Genomic DNA, 13,611 nt, shown 5'->3' on the forward strand with positions numbered 1-13,611 from the left:
ACATTTATATTTCTAACGTATTTATTATTCTTGGTTAGATAAACTGTCCGACAATTCAGAGGACGGATGATCGATGTTCCCGGAGGAAGAGATATCAGATTTTAGTGTCTGATTATTCTTTGTGAGATAATTGGAACGTTCCATAGAATTCCGGCGGGAAATCTGAATTTTAGAATGTAAAAATTGCACCAATCACAGTTCTGGACGTTTTCTTCTGATAATAAAATGTATTTTTCGTCCAAGCAGTGTAAAGGAGGATCTGAAATTTTTGTTGCTTTTCAGATGAGGGATGTTTGTTTGGTATTTAATACTGAAAGATCTCTGATCTCCAGAGGATATTCAGCAGAATTAAAGGATGACGGAAAATGAAAACTAACCCCTATAAGGAGATCACATCGTTCCTTATACGATATAAACAAGTAGATGATATATATATATATATATATATATATATATATATATATATATATATATATATATATATATATATATATATATATATATATATATATATATATATATATATATATTCTAATTTGAACAGACAGGTGTCATTATAGCACATTGTCCCCCCACCCGGATCATAATCTTAGGTGTATAAATATACGATCAGATCTCCTAAACATGTATGTCCGGCTCCTTCTTAGGCTCTGGGAAGATCTGTTGGATTTGTAAATAGAAAATAATTGATTCGGATTACTTGGCGCCAGACTTGTGTCAGTAATCATCGAGAATTTAACCGGTTTGGAAGAAATATTTGGAACCTGAAGAGCGACACAAGTGATGTGATTTTGAAGAAGATGAGCAGATCTATGAATAGAACTTCTACAATGTCGAGTTTAGCGGGATAATGCATCTGAATCTTCCTATCGTCCAGAAGGAGCACCTTTACTAATATATACACATTTATAGATGAATCAACATTAGCAGATTAAAAACTTAAAGTGTTAGTAATAAAGGAGCTAAGGAATAAAGGCATCCTCGTAGGGTGGTACTGTAAATGCGAGCATAAAAAGGTGCCACATACCAAATTGAATAGCAAAATTGATCAGTGAACTCTTATGGCCTGTTTAGGCACCAAACTACACAAAATGTCTTACAAATGATACATTTTATTGCATTTTGTTCTTGAAATAGAAAGAGCAAATAAAATACTTGCGGTATGATACAACCCAAATATTCATAGCCACATGACCTTATATATACAGACCAATAGCTTACATGCCCGTACTTCTTGAATTGTATATTTGTTTGCTCTCTGAGCAATCCAATTTGTATACATGCTATACTTTGAGAATGTATCTTCTCATTTCATTTTTTGTTTCCTTTACATCTTTAAAAAAAAAAAAAAAAAATCAAATACAAAATTAAAGTAATAATAATAATTTAAAAAAAAAAAAAAAAAAAAAAAGAGATCACTTAAGACACATACTTTTTTCTTTATTTTAGTTGGAGTGGAAAGGGATAGGACCCCCTGACAGGTTTTTAATTCTGCTTGTGTCCCCATTGAGGGGGGAATTTTCCCTCTCTATCTGTCCTGTTTACCATTTTCACTGAGCTTGAAAGTAAAAGAAAATCTCAAATGTTGGGTTATCACCGGAACAGTAGTAGAGTGGAATTCTTTCACACTGGACACTAGTTCTGGTGTGAATCAGGGATCCCCTCACTTTGCAAGGATTTCTTCTCACTCCCCGTTTAGCTATGGGACCAAAGATGGTAAAAATACATTTTTCATGGGGTTTATTATAACCCTCCCTTATTTTATATATTGAAATAAAATGGAAAAATAAATAAAAAATGATTATTATTATTAATAATAATAATAATAATAAAGACGATTAACACCAACCTCTGCCTTACTTACATCCTCTTTTTGCCCCGTGTGAAGGAATGTGTAGATGTTACCTCTGATTCTAGATACAAGGAAACATTCTACCTGAGTAGTCTATATAGCTGTGTAGTAATATGTGCTAATAAAGTTACTCAGAATATCCAGTGACAATATATTTGTAATGATGAGCAGAAAATGATACAAAGATGATGAGAACATGTAATGTTTAATGTACTGACACCTTCGAAATCTCTAACAATCTCTCCCATCACATCACACAGGGATCTGATGTCCCCGGCTGATGTTTTTGTTCCAGGCTCCTTCTACTCAGCTATAGACGAGCAGATTTGTGTGTTGGAGGGAAATGTTTCCTGATCTTCACTCTTCACTCATGTCATGTGGAGATGATTTAGTTGGAGATGTGAGAAGATTGTTTTCTGATGGGAATGTGTGTAGAAAAGCAGGTAGAAGGAAGAATGAGACACACACTCAGGAGGTTGGAGGTGTTTGCAGCCTCTGTGTTCAGCCTCCTGAGCAGATGATGAGAGCGGTAAGTGAGAGATCGATAAGTGACAGTCCAGTGAGCAGATCGGGTCCCCGATAAAGATCGGCCATCCTTCCATTTCATATTAAAATCGTTTATCTCTCTGACGGGGAAACACAAGAAGAGAGAGAAGATTCTCCAACACTGAAATAAGAATTAGTGGGCGTGTTTAAGGTGTAACCAATAGCAGCGCAGAAGACAAATTCTATATCAACCAATAGCGGCGCAGAACGTCTGTATATAAGGCAGAGCGCCATTCCAGAATGATGTTTCTATTATCTGTTTTAAAAACTCCCTGAGAATCATGACGGAGACCGAGAGCGCCCCAGCCGCCGCTCCTCCAGCGGAGCCCGCCGCCAAGAAGAAAGCGACTAAGAAGGCGACAGCCGGAGGAGGGAAGAAAGGCAGCAAGAAGCCGTCCGGTCCCAGCGTGTCCGATCTCATCGTCACAGCCGTGGCCGCTTCCAAGGAGCGCAGCGGGGTCTCCCTGGCCGCCCTCAAGAAGCTCCTGGCCGCCGGAGGATACGATGTGGAGAAGAACAACAGCCGTCTGAAGATCGCCGTCAGGGCGCTGGTGACCAAGGGGAACCTCGTCCAGGTGAAAGGACATGGAGCCTCCGGATCCTTCAAGATCAACAAGAAGCAGCAAGAGGGCGACAAGGCCAAGAAAACCGCCAAGAAGCCATTGGCTGCTGCTAAGAAGCCGGCCAAGTCCCCCAAGAAACCGGCGGCCAAATCACCCAAGAAGCCGGCGAAGTCCCCTAAGAAGAAGGCGGCCAGCAAAGCGGCCAAGAGCCCCAAAAAACCGGCAAAGGCTGCAGCTGCCAAGAAGGCGACAAAGAGCCCCAAGAAGCCCAAAGCTGCAGCCAAACCGAAAAAAGCCGCCAAGAGTCCGGCTAAGAAGGCGGCCAAAGCCAAGACAGCAGCCAAGCCCAAGAAGGCCGCTCCGAAGAAGAAATAAATCCAAGCAGCCGGAGATCTCCATCTACACCCCCCAAAGGCTCTTCTCAGAGCCACCCACCTCCTCCTAACAGAGCTACACATACCTGCCTACACCCACCTCCTCCTAACAGAGCTACACATACCTGCCTACACCCCACCTCCTAACAGCTACACCTACCTACACCCATCTCCTCCTAACAGAGCTACACCTACCTACCTACACCCATCTCCTCCTAACAGAGCTACACTTACCTCCTCCTAACAGAGCCACACATGATATTCAGTATGTAATGCGGCAATTATGAACGTTCTAAGAAGAATCATTGTAATGTTCGTGAGATCTCATCCTCCTCTATGGGCTGATCGATCCTCAGATCTCTAAGCACTATTCCTAGCGATTCTGTTTGGAATAAGAAATGACGTTTCTAGAAAATACAAGAATGTGTCTCCTGAGAGAATCCAAACATTGTTCAATCTGTTCCTAGGAAGTGATTTGTTTTACCGTTAAATATTGTCCCAATGTATCTCTTAGGGAAGATATTGAGGAAGTGTGAATTGTTACTCTGTAATTGTTAGTAATGTTACAGATGAGTTCCATTGTATTTAGGGGACAATAAATCGGTAAAAGGATCTCCTTTATAGATGAGAAATGTGAATTTCTCTGGGATCGGTTTAGAAATGTTACAGATGAGATTTACTTCCACACTGAGGATCGGAGCGGAGAGAAAAGAGAAATGCAGTGAAGCTGATGGCCGGGAAAGTGTAGAAATGTAGTAGCGGGGATTGGCAGCATGTAGTAGCGGTGATGAGGCGTGGAATGTGTAGAAATGTAGTAGCGGGGATTGGCAGCATGTAGTAGGAGTGATGAGGTAGTATGGAGCTCTCTGTGAGGAGGATGTGGTGGCTCTGAAAAGAGCCTTTGTGCTGTGTACAGATAGTATGGAGGGAGATAAGAATGTATTTAGGCCCTCTCTCCGCGGATGCGGCGTGCCAGCTGTATGTCTTTGGGCATGATGGTGACCCTCTTGGCGTGGATGGCGCAGAGGTTGGTGTCCTCGAAGAGTCCTACGAGATAAGCCTCGGAGGCTTCCTGCAGAGCCATGACGGCGGAGCTCTGGAAGCGCAGGTCGGTCTTGAAGTCCTGGGCGATCTCTCGGACGAGGCGCTGGAAGGGCAGCTTGCGGATGAGCAGCTCGGTGGATTTCTGGTAGCGGCGGATCTCCCGGAGAGCCACGGTGCCGGGCCTGTAGCGGTGAGGCTTCTTGACTCCGCCGGTAGCCGGGGCGCTCTTGCGGGCGGCTTTGGTGGCCAGCTGCTTGCGGGGAGCTTTCCCTCCGGTGGACTTACGAGCGGTCTGCTTGGTTCTTGCCATGGCGGAAAAACTCTTCTAATCTCCAGACGTAACAGAAGTGTGAGAACACGGGCTGTGCGGCGTCTATTTATACAGACCGCGCTCCGCGTTTATTGGTTAGTGCTGACCACGCCTTCTTAGGTTTAATTGGACTATTTCTTAGAGCTCTAATCAGCCAATGACTGAGTTGTGTGATTCAGCTTTCAGTAGGGCGGGGCTTTCCCAGCAAGAGGTCACATGGGGCAGAATAACCCGAACCTGCCCGGAAAGCTGTGCGCGCCATTCCTGAAATAGGAGACATTAGAAATATTGTGAAGATGAAATGCTTTGTGAAATCCACTAAAGGACAATTTTACTATAAACTGCCCAGGAAGGATCATCGGGAAATGTTTTATTGAATCGGAAATAATTTCTGGCTTTATAAAGTCGTTTTTTTCTTAGTGATCAGTAAGGTGTCAGAGTTTAGATTTGATTTTCAGGTAAAATCTCTAATGAAGGTTTCTATGAAACGTGTAATACTTCCTATCCTATCATATAGAAAGGTAGAGATCTATGAGAAAAGTCATCTCACTATCATGTTCTGTATGTAGCAATGGGGGAGGGGATTCTGCATTCTGAGGACTTGGAATAAAAGAGAAGATATGGAAATGTTTTACATTATTCAATCATCTTCACATTCCATTTCTATTCATCTTCTTGATAATAAAGAATTGATGAGATTTCTCGGTTAAATGTCTCATCTGATGATCTCAGGTTTCAGTGTCGGATTTGGCGGTATAATAGGGCTGATTATTTCTCTGTAACGTTCTTTACAATTCAGGCGGCAAATTTAAAAAGGAGCAATTTGAAATCGGAGCCAATCACAGCTGTGGGCGTTTCCTTCTTCAGTCAATAATGTCTTTCTTATAAGGATTTTAAAGAAATGCATTCTGAAATCTTTAATCGTTTCCCCCCCCCCCCCCAAAAAAAAAAAATACTTGTTCAGTAGACTTTTCATTAATTTCTATAGGAAACCTTCTCTAGCAGGGCGAATTCTGGATTGTGAAGTAAAAGAAAAGACTGGAAGAAATGAACATTTATATTTCTAACGTATTTATTATTCTTGGTTAGATAAACTGCCCGACAATTCAGAGGACGGTTGATCGATGTTCCCGAAGGAAGAGATGTCAAATTTTAGTGTCGGATTATTCTATTTGAGATAATTGCAACGTTCCATAGAATTACGGCGGGAAATTTGAATTATATAATGTGAAAATTTCACCAATCACAGTTCTCTGTCTCTAATTCTGCTGAATATCTTCTGGAGATCAAAGGATGGAGGGAAATGTCAGCCAGTCCCTGTAAGGAGATCACATCCTTCCTTCACATTAAATACGATATAAACAAATATAATAACTAAATAAATATATAGCACGTTGTTCCCTCAGCCGGGTCACAATCTTAGGTGAGGAAATCTACAATCAGATCTCCTAAACATCTATATGCCGCACTCACACATTCTTACAATAAAACATCCTCCACAATCTCCCGCCTTACATTGTTACTTTATCTCAAATCACACGTTGGGAAGATCGCGGAGCTTTTATCCCACAACACAATGGAGGAGAGAAGCAAGAGAAACGATACATTGTATCTATTCAATCAGCCCAGCCAAATCTTTGTCTATTTGTATCTATTTCCATCACCAACAGCAGATCGATGTCCATAGATAAAGCCATAAGCTGCCTGATAGGTAAATGACACAAAATATGTACAAAGTATCAGCTACATACAAATCTGATCACAATATCACCTCAGACAGCACACAGTCCTTTATAAAAGTTAGAAATAGAAAAATGTTCCTACGTCATTCCACATGTTTAACACAATTACTAATATCTACACATTTATAGATGAATCATCATTAGCAGATTAAAAACTTAAAGTGTTAGTAATAAAGGAGCTAAGGAATAAAGGCCTCCTCACAGGGTGGTGCTGTGAATGCGAGCATAAAAAGGTGCCACATCCCAAATATAATAGTAAATTGATCAGTGAACTCTTATGGACTTTTTAGGCACCAAACTACACAAAATGTTTTAAAAATTATACCTGTTGTTACATTTTGTTCTTAAAACTAGTGATCGACCGTTATAGTTTTTTTTTTTTTTTTTTTTTTATTGTGATACCGATAGTTTGGTCATCGCATATCGGTAAATATCAACCGATATTTTCGTACATTAAAATAAATAAAAAAAAAATAATATATATATATATATATACATATATGTTTTATTATTATTTTTTTTTACAAGTACTCTTGTGGAGGGATCTGGGGGTCTAAAAGACCCCAAACCCCTCCTCTGCGCTTGGAAACATTCAAAACGCCACGTTTGGCTGTTTTATATGCTGTAATTTATTAGAATTTTGCGCAGAATGTGGGGAAGTCCCCTCCCCCTCCTTGTAATGGCAGGCTGTCCAATGACTTCATTGGAGAATTGTCTTCTTCTATAAAGGACTGTGTGCTGTCCGAGGTGATATTGTGATCAGATTTTTGTGTAGCTGATACTTTGTACATATTTTGTGTCATTTACCTATCAGGTAGCTTATGGCTTTATCTATGGACATCGATTTGCTGTTGGTGATGGAAATATATACAAATAGACAAAGATTTGGCTGGGCTGATTGAATAGATAAATGTTTCATTTTTCTTGTTTCTCTCCCCCATTGTGTTGTGGGATAAAAGCTCCGCGATCTTCCCAACGTGTGATTTGAGATAAAGTAACAATGTAAGGCGGAGGATGTTTTATTGTAAGAATGTGTGAGTTCGGCATATACATGTTTATTCAGCTCTGCCGCCTTGTGGTGATTCCTGGTAGAACAGTCGGGTGGGTGTGCATTACGAGGCGATGAATAGGGAATGTATAGAGGCAGAAAGTGGAGATAGATCTCCGCAATAAATCTAGAATCAGGATGGGAATAGAAGGAAGGTTCGATCCACTCCCCTCCCAGTCTAGGCGATCTACAGTACTTATCTAAAGATAATTTAAAGAGAAAAGTTTTCTATTTTCTAAAAATTAATTAACTTCCTAAATGACAAAACACATAAAGATCGGAGTAGAGCTCTGCTGTGATGTCTGTGGGTGGCTCTTAGAAGAGCCTTTGTGTGTTGTTGGGGTGATGGATGGGGGAAGGGTATTACTTGGCGCTGGTGTACTTGGTGACGGCCTTGGTGCCCTCGGAGACGGCGTGCTTGGCCAGCTCTCCGGGCAGGAGGAGGCGGACAGCCGTCTGTATCTCCCGGGAGGTGATGGTGGAGCGCTTGTTGTAATGAGCCAGGCGGGAAGCTTCGCCGGCGATGCGCTCGAAGATGTCATTGACGAAGGAGTTCATGATGCTCATGGCCTTGGAGGAGATGCCGGTGTCGGGGTGGACCTGCTTGAGCACCTTGTAGACGTAGATGGCATAACTCTCCTTCCTGCTCTTCCTCCGCTTCTTGCCGTCCTTCTTCTGGCTCTTGGTCACGGCTTTCTTGGAGCCCTTCTTGGGCGCCGGGGCGGACTTGGCTGGTTCAGGCATGATAAAGGATAAGAATGTTTCCTCCGCTCTGAGAAGAGAAAGTGTACTGGCGCCGCCCTCATGTGCTGCTTATATAGGCGGTCCTATGCAAATGAGCCTCCTCCCTCCTCACTCTTCTATTGGAGGACTCAGCCATGTGATGGGGAGTGACGTCATGCTTTCCTACCTCTTTTACCGATTGGTCTAGATACAAACCTAGAGGTTATTGGCTGGCTTCAAACGTGGCCAATCACAGGGCGAGACGTCATATCATTCAGAGTATAACAGGAAAGGGAGCGGCTCCAGCCATTCACATCTCTTTGAGAACTCCATTATCACAGAATCATGTCTGGCCGCGGTAAACAAGGAGGAAAGGTTCGGGCTAAGGCCAAGACCCGATCGTCCCGGGCTGGTCTGCAGTTCCCAGTCGGTCGTGTTCACCGCCTGCTCAGGAAGGGTAACTATGCCGAGCGGGTCGGGGCCGGAGCTCCCGTCTATCTCGCCGCTGTTCTCGAGTATCTCACCGCTGAAATCCTCGAGCTGGCCGGCAACGCCGCCCGCGACAACAAGAAGACCCGCATCATCCCCCGACACCTCCAGCTCGCCGTCCGCAACGACGAGGAGCTCAACAAGCTGCTCGGGGGCGTCACCATTGCCCAGGGAGGAGTCCTGCCCAACATCCAGGCCGTGCTGCTGCCCAAGAAGACCGAGAGCCACAAGGCCGCCAAGACCAAGTAATCCCCAACTCCTCTTCCTCACCAAACACAAAGGCTCTTCTCAGAGCCACCCACAACTACATACAAAGAGCCTCATACCTCATTCTGTGTCTTACAACAAATCACATCTATCACTCAGTAGGAAAAGTTTTTCATTCCTACAAATACCTCTAAAAAGCAAACAACTTGCTTATTAACCCTTCTAATACCGGGGACTTGTAGTGAGAACATTTCCTACATCTAAAGAGAGCCTTCCACTCATTATTGGAGAATCTCCTTTCTAAAGTTCTCATCTCCCTCCAGGAACTCCTCGTCATTCCCCATCCTTTATTCCTGCTGAATGGATTCTACAAATCAGCAATTACCAAACAAAACCTCTTCCCAAGGATCTCCAATATCATCCAAGTCAGGATTCTCCTGTAAAGGAAGAAAAAACGTTCAGAACTGTGATTGGCTCAAATTTCCCGCAGGAATAGCATGGAAAGTTACAATCCTCTCTGATTGGCTGATCTGACATAAAATCTCCCTTCCGGGGAAAATTCATCAACGGTCACCCTCTGCTTCCAGGCAGTTTTATAAGCATTGAAATGTTACATTGTTTTAGGGTTTGATTTTACTACAGAATCCTCAGCCATTACTGGCGGATGAAAGGAACGCCCACAGCTCTGATTGGCTCAGATTTTAAATTTGCCCGCCTGAATTGTGGAGAACGTTACAGAGAAATAATCAGCCCTATTATACCGCCAAATCCGACATTTATCCGAGAAATATCAACACTTCATAGTTTTATTTTCACCGCTTAGTGAGGAATGACTACAAATGGAATCTGAAGATGAAAGAAAAGAGAACATATGAAAATGTTTTACATTATTTAAAGTCCTCAGAATCCCCCTCCCCCACACACAACATGAGAGGACTTCTCTCATAGATCTCTACCTTTCTATATGATGGGAAATAAAGGATTGCATGTTTCATTATCAGATCTGTGTAGAACTATATCTCCCCTCTGCCTGATATACAATTTGTACATATAGCAGATGCAAAGATTTCTTCTTACTGTATTACAATCGGAATGTTCACAAAAATTCCATCTTTGAAACATTCTATTTCTAGAATCATCTCAGTATTAGTGATCTCCATTCTTTTCATAATGAAATATACATTTTTAGGTTCAGTTCCAGGATAAACTATGATCTATTCTCCTGACTCAGCAATCGGCTCCACCACCCTGAGTGCTGACTGTACAATCTCCTATAGATCTACTGACCGCCCAATAAGATTCCACATATAATATTGTCCTGTTCTAACATCTATTGTTCAATCTGCTTTATGTTTAGCAGAGTGTATGGGCAGCCAGACATCGCTCCATTCAATTTCTTACTGAAACAATTAGCGGAAGTTCTTATTGTTACACGATAAATATATAGAAATTACATTTCTGAGTTATGAATCATCATCAGCCCTTTGTGTGAGAAGGTGGGTGGCCCTGAGAAGGACCTTTGTTGGGGTGAAGTCGGGTAAGCGGTGAGTGTCAGGGTTTAGCCTCCAAATCCGTAGAGAGTGCGGCCCTGGCGTTTTAGGGCATAGACTACATCCATGGCGGTGACGGTCTTCCTCTTGGCGTGCTCGGTGTAGGTGACGGCATCGCGGATGACATTCTCCAGGAAGACTTTGAGCACTCCGCGGGTCTCCTCATAGATGGGTCCGGAGATGCGCTTGACACCCCCTCTGCGGGCCAAACGTCGGATGGCGGGTTTGGTGATGCCCTGGATGTTGTCCCGGAGCACCTTCCTGTGGCGCTTAGCGCCTCCTTTCCCCAGACCCTTTCCTCCTTTACCGCGCCCAGACATGATGACTCTCTGCTACAAAGACAGACTGAGATCAGCTGTCTGCCCGCCCTCCTTATATACAGCCTGAGCGGACCAGATGGAAACCTTCCTGCGAAAGAGGCGGAGTCACACCATTCATACAAAATAAAGATAATCTTATTCATTTATAAGGCTCCTAATCATTATATTATATTCAGATACATTAATGTTGCATTACATACACAGCAATACATTTCCAGAAGATTCATGTATTCCTTCTTCTCATTTATTTTCGATTTATTTCTGGAGATTACACGAACAGGAAACTTAACACTTTATTACCAGAAACAAAGTAACCAGTTTCATGAAATTGTTCATAGTAATTTCATATAATTTAAATTTATAAATATTGTGAAAAGGAAACAAAGACACACATCTTCAGACATTTCACAGGCTGAGCGGACCTGATGGGAGACATGCTGAGAAGGGGGCGGGGTTCAGTATTTATTACACTGCAGAGAAGTTAATTTATTTAGAAGCTTTTAAATGTTTTACTGAATAGAAACGGGTGTAATTTATCAGAAGCGCAATGTTTCCTTTATTGATCCACTGTACATTTTTTTCTGACATATCATGATGATATATATATATATATATATATATATATATATATATATATATATATAGATATATATATATAGATATATATATATATATATATATATATATATTTATTTATTTATTTCCCTTACTTAGAAACATTGTCAATATTTTGCTATTTCTATTTACAAAACGGGACCGATAAAATAGAAACATTTGTTTTATTAATTCATTGTACATATGTATCTGGCAGTGTCATTATTACTACATATTTCTAACAACACTTTCACTTTTTTATTCTGGTTTTAATATGAGGGAAATCTGTAACTACTTCATCTCTGAAAGACAGAACACTAATTATCGACCAGTTCCACGATCATATACAGAAGTGTATATGTTAATTTTCTCGGATATATGTCTCATCTGATGATCTCAGTGTCGGATTTGGCGGTACAATAGAGCTGATTATTTCTCTGTAACGTTCTTCACAATTCAGGCGGCAAATTCAAAACAGAGCAATATAAAATCTGAGCCAATCAGAGATGTGGGCGTTTCCTTCTTTAGCCAGTAATGTCTTTCTTATAAGGATTTCAAAGAAATGTATTCTGAGATCTTTCTCCGTTCCCCCCCCCAGAAAATACTTGTTCAGTAGACTTTTCTTTGATCTCTATAGGAAACATTCTCTAGCAGGGCGGATTCTGTATTGTGAAGTAAAAGAAAAAAGACTGGAAGAAATGTGACATTTATATTTCTAACGTATTTATTATTCATGGTTAGATAAACTGCCCGACAATTCAGAGGACGGTTGATCGATGTTCCCGGAGGAAGAGATATGAGATTTTAGTGTGGGATTATTCTATCTGAGATAATTGGAACGTTCCATAGAATTCCGGCGGGAAATATGAGTTATAAAATGCGAACATTGCACCAATCACAGTTCTGGGCGTTTTCTTCCGATAATAAAATGTATTTTTCCTTCCAAGGAGTGTGAAGGGGGATCTGAGATCTGTGTTCCTTTTCAGATGGGGGATGTTTGTTTGGTATTTAATATTCAATGATCTCTAATGCTGTTGAATATCTTCTGGAGATCAAAGGATGGAGGAAAATGACAGCCAGTCCCTGTAAGGAGACCACATCCTTCCTTCACACATAAATACGATATAAACAAATATAAATAAATAAATATATAGCACGTTGTTCCCTCACCCGGATCACAATAGGAAACCTACAATCAGATCTCCTAAACATCTATATGCCGCACTCACACATTCTTACAATAAAACATCCTCCACAATCTCCCGCCTTACATTGTTACTTTATCTCAAATCACACCATAGATAAAGGCATAAGCTGCCTGATAGGTAAATGACACAAAATATGTACAAAGTATCAGCTACATACAAATCTGATCACAATATCACCTCGGACAGCACACAGTCCTTTATAGAAGTTAGAAGTAGGAAATTGTCCAATAAAGTCATTTGACATGTTTACTAACATCTACATATCTGCATCTACATGCATTTCTTGTTTTGGATAAAATGTCACTTCTCCTGCAGTGAGATAGTCTCGCGGTCCCACTACTGCTTTATTTTTCTCTGTTCTTGTTATTTTGAATTACCTTTTTATTCACAATAAAATATATTGAGGAGAAAAAAAAGGCCTGCATTCTTGCTTATAAGAAAAAAACTGACCTGATGGAAGACTGATGGAAGGGGCGGGGTCACAGCCATTCAACGATCTGCAGAGAATTTAATTTACTTAGACACATTGTTAAAATGTTTCCGATTTCTATTTACAAATAAGAGACTGAAATGAAACAACTGTGTTTATTGATTCGTTGTATATATATTTATCTGGCAGTGTCATGATTACTACAGATTTCTACCAGCCCTTTCACTTTTTGTTTATTTTAGGATGTAGGGGGGAATCCGTAACGGCTACATGTCATGTCTGAAAGATGAAACATTAATTATCGGTCAGTTCCCCGATCATATACAGATCTGATAATGAAACATGTAATACTTTATTTCCCATCATATAGAAAGGTAGAGATCTATGAGAGGAGTCATCTCACTATCATGTTCTGTATGTAGCAGTGGAAGGGGGGGGGGGGTTCTGCATTCTGAGATCATATGGAAATGCTTTACACTATTCAATAATCTTCCAATTTTATTTCTGTTTATTCCGTACTAATCAATTAATCTGCCTGAAAATAAAGTGTTACAGATATTTATTGGATACATATCTCATCTGATTATCTCAGTTCTCAGTGTGGGATTTGG

The 13,611-nt window shown here is 41.1% G+C and overlaps 3 protein-coding genes across 3 annotated transcripts; 1 reads left to right on the plus strand and 2 right to left on the minus strand.

Moving 5' to 3' along the window:
* Nucleotides 1-2,679: 2,679 nt before the first annotated feature.
* On the plus strand, nucleotides 2,680-3,336 carry LOC309543702 (uncharacterized protein; the record flags this gene model as incomplete). The annotated part of the gene is made up of 1 exon (XM_082276150.1): nucleotides 2,680-3,336. One exon carries the CDS (start codon nucleotides 2,680-2,682, stop codon nucleotides 3,334-3,336), a length of 657 nt encoding a protein of 218 aa, XP_082132276.1.
* Nucleotides 3,337-4,278: 942 nt separating this feature from the next.
* LOC309543698 (histone H3.2) lies at nucleotides 4,279-4,689 on the minus strand (the record flags this gene model as incomplete). The annotated part of the gene is made up of 1 exon (XM_082276147.1): nucleotides 4,279-4,689. One exon carries the CDS (start codon nucleotides 4,687-4,689, stop codon nucleotides 4,279-4,281), a length of 411 nt encoding a protein of 136 aa, XP_082132273.1.
* Nucleotides 4,690-7,842: 3,153 nt separating this feature from the next.
* On the minus strand, nucleotides 7,843-8,223 carry LOC309543708 (histone H2B 1.1; the record flags this gene model as incomplete). Its single annotated transcript, XM_082276156.1, has 1 exon — nucleotides 7,843-8,223. One exon carries the CDS (start codon nucleotides 8,221-8,223, stop codon nucleotides 7,843-7,845), a length of 381 nt encoding a protein of 126 aa, XP_082132282.1.
* Between the last annotated feature and the right edge of the window lie 5,388 nt (nucleotides 8,224-13,611).

This window comes from Pelophylax lessonae (genome assembly GCF_965119305.1).
Source record: "Pelophylax lessonae genome assembly, contig: HAP1_SCAFFOLD_320, whole genome shotgun sequence".
In the NCBI taxonomy this organism is placed as follows: domain Eukaryota; kingdom Metazoa; phylum Chordata; class Amphibia; order Anura; family Ranidae; genus Pelophylax; species Pelophylax lessonae.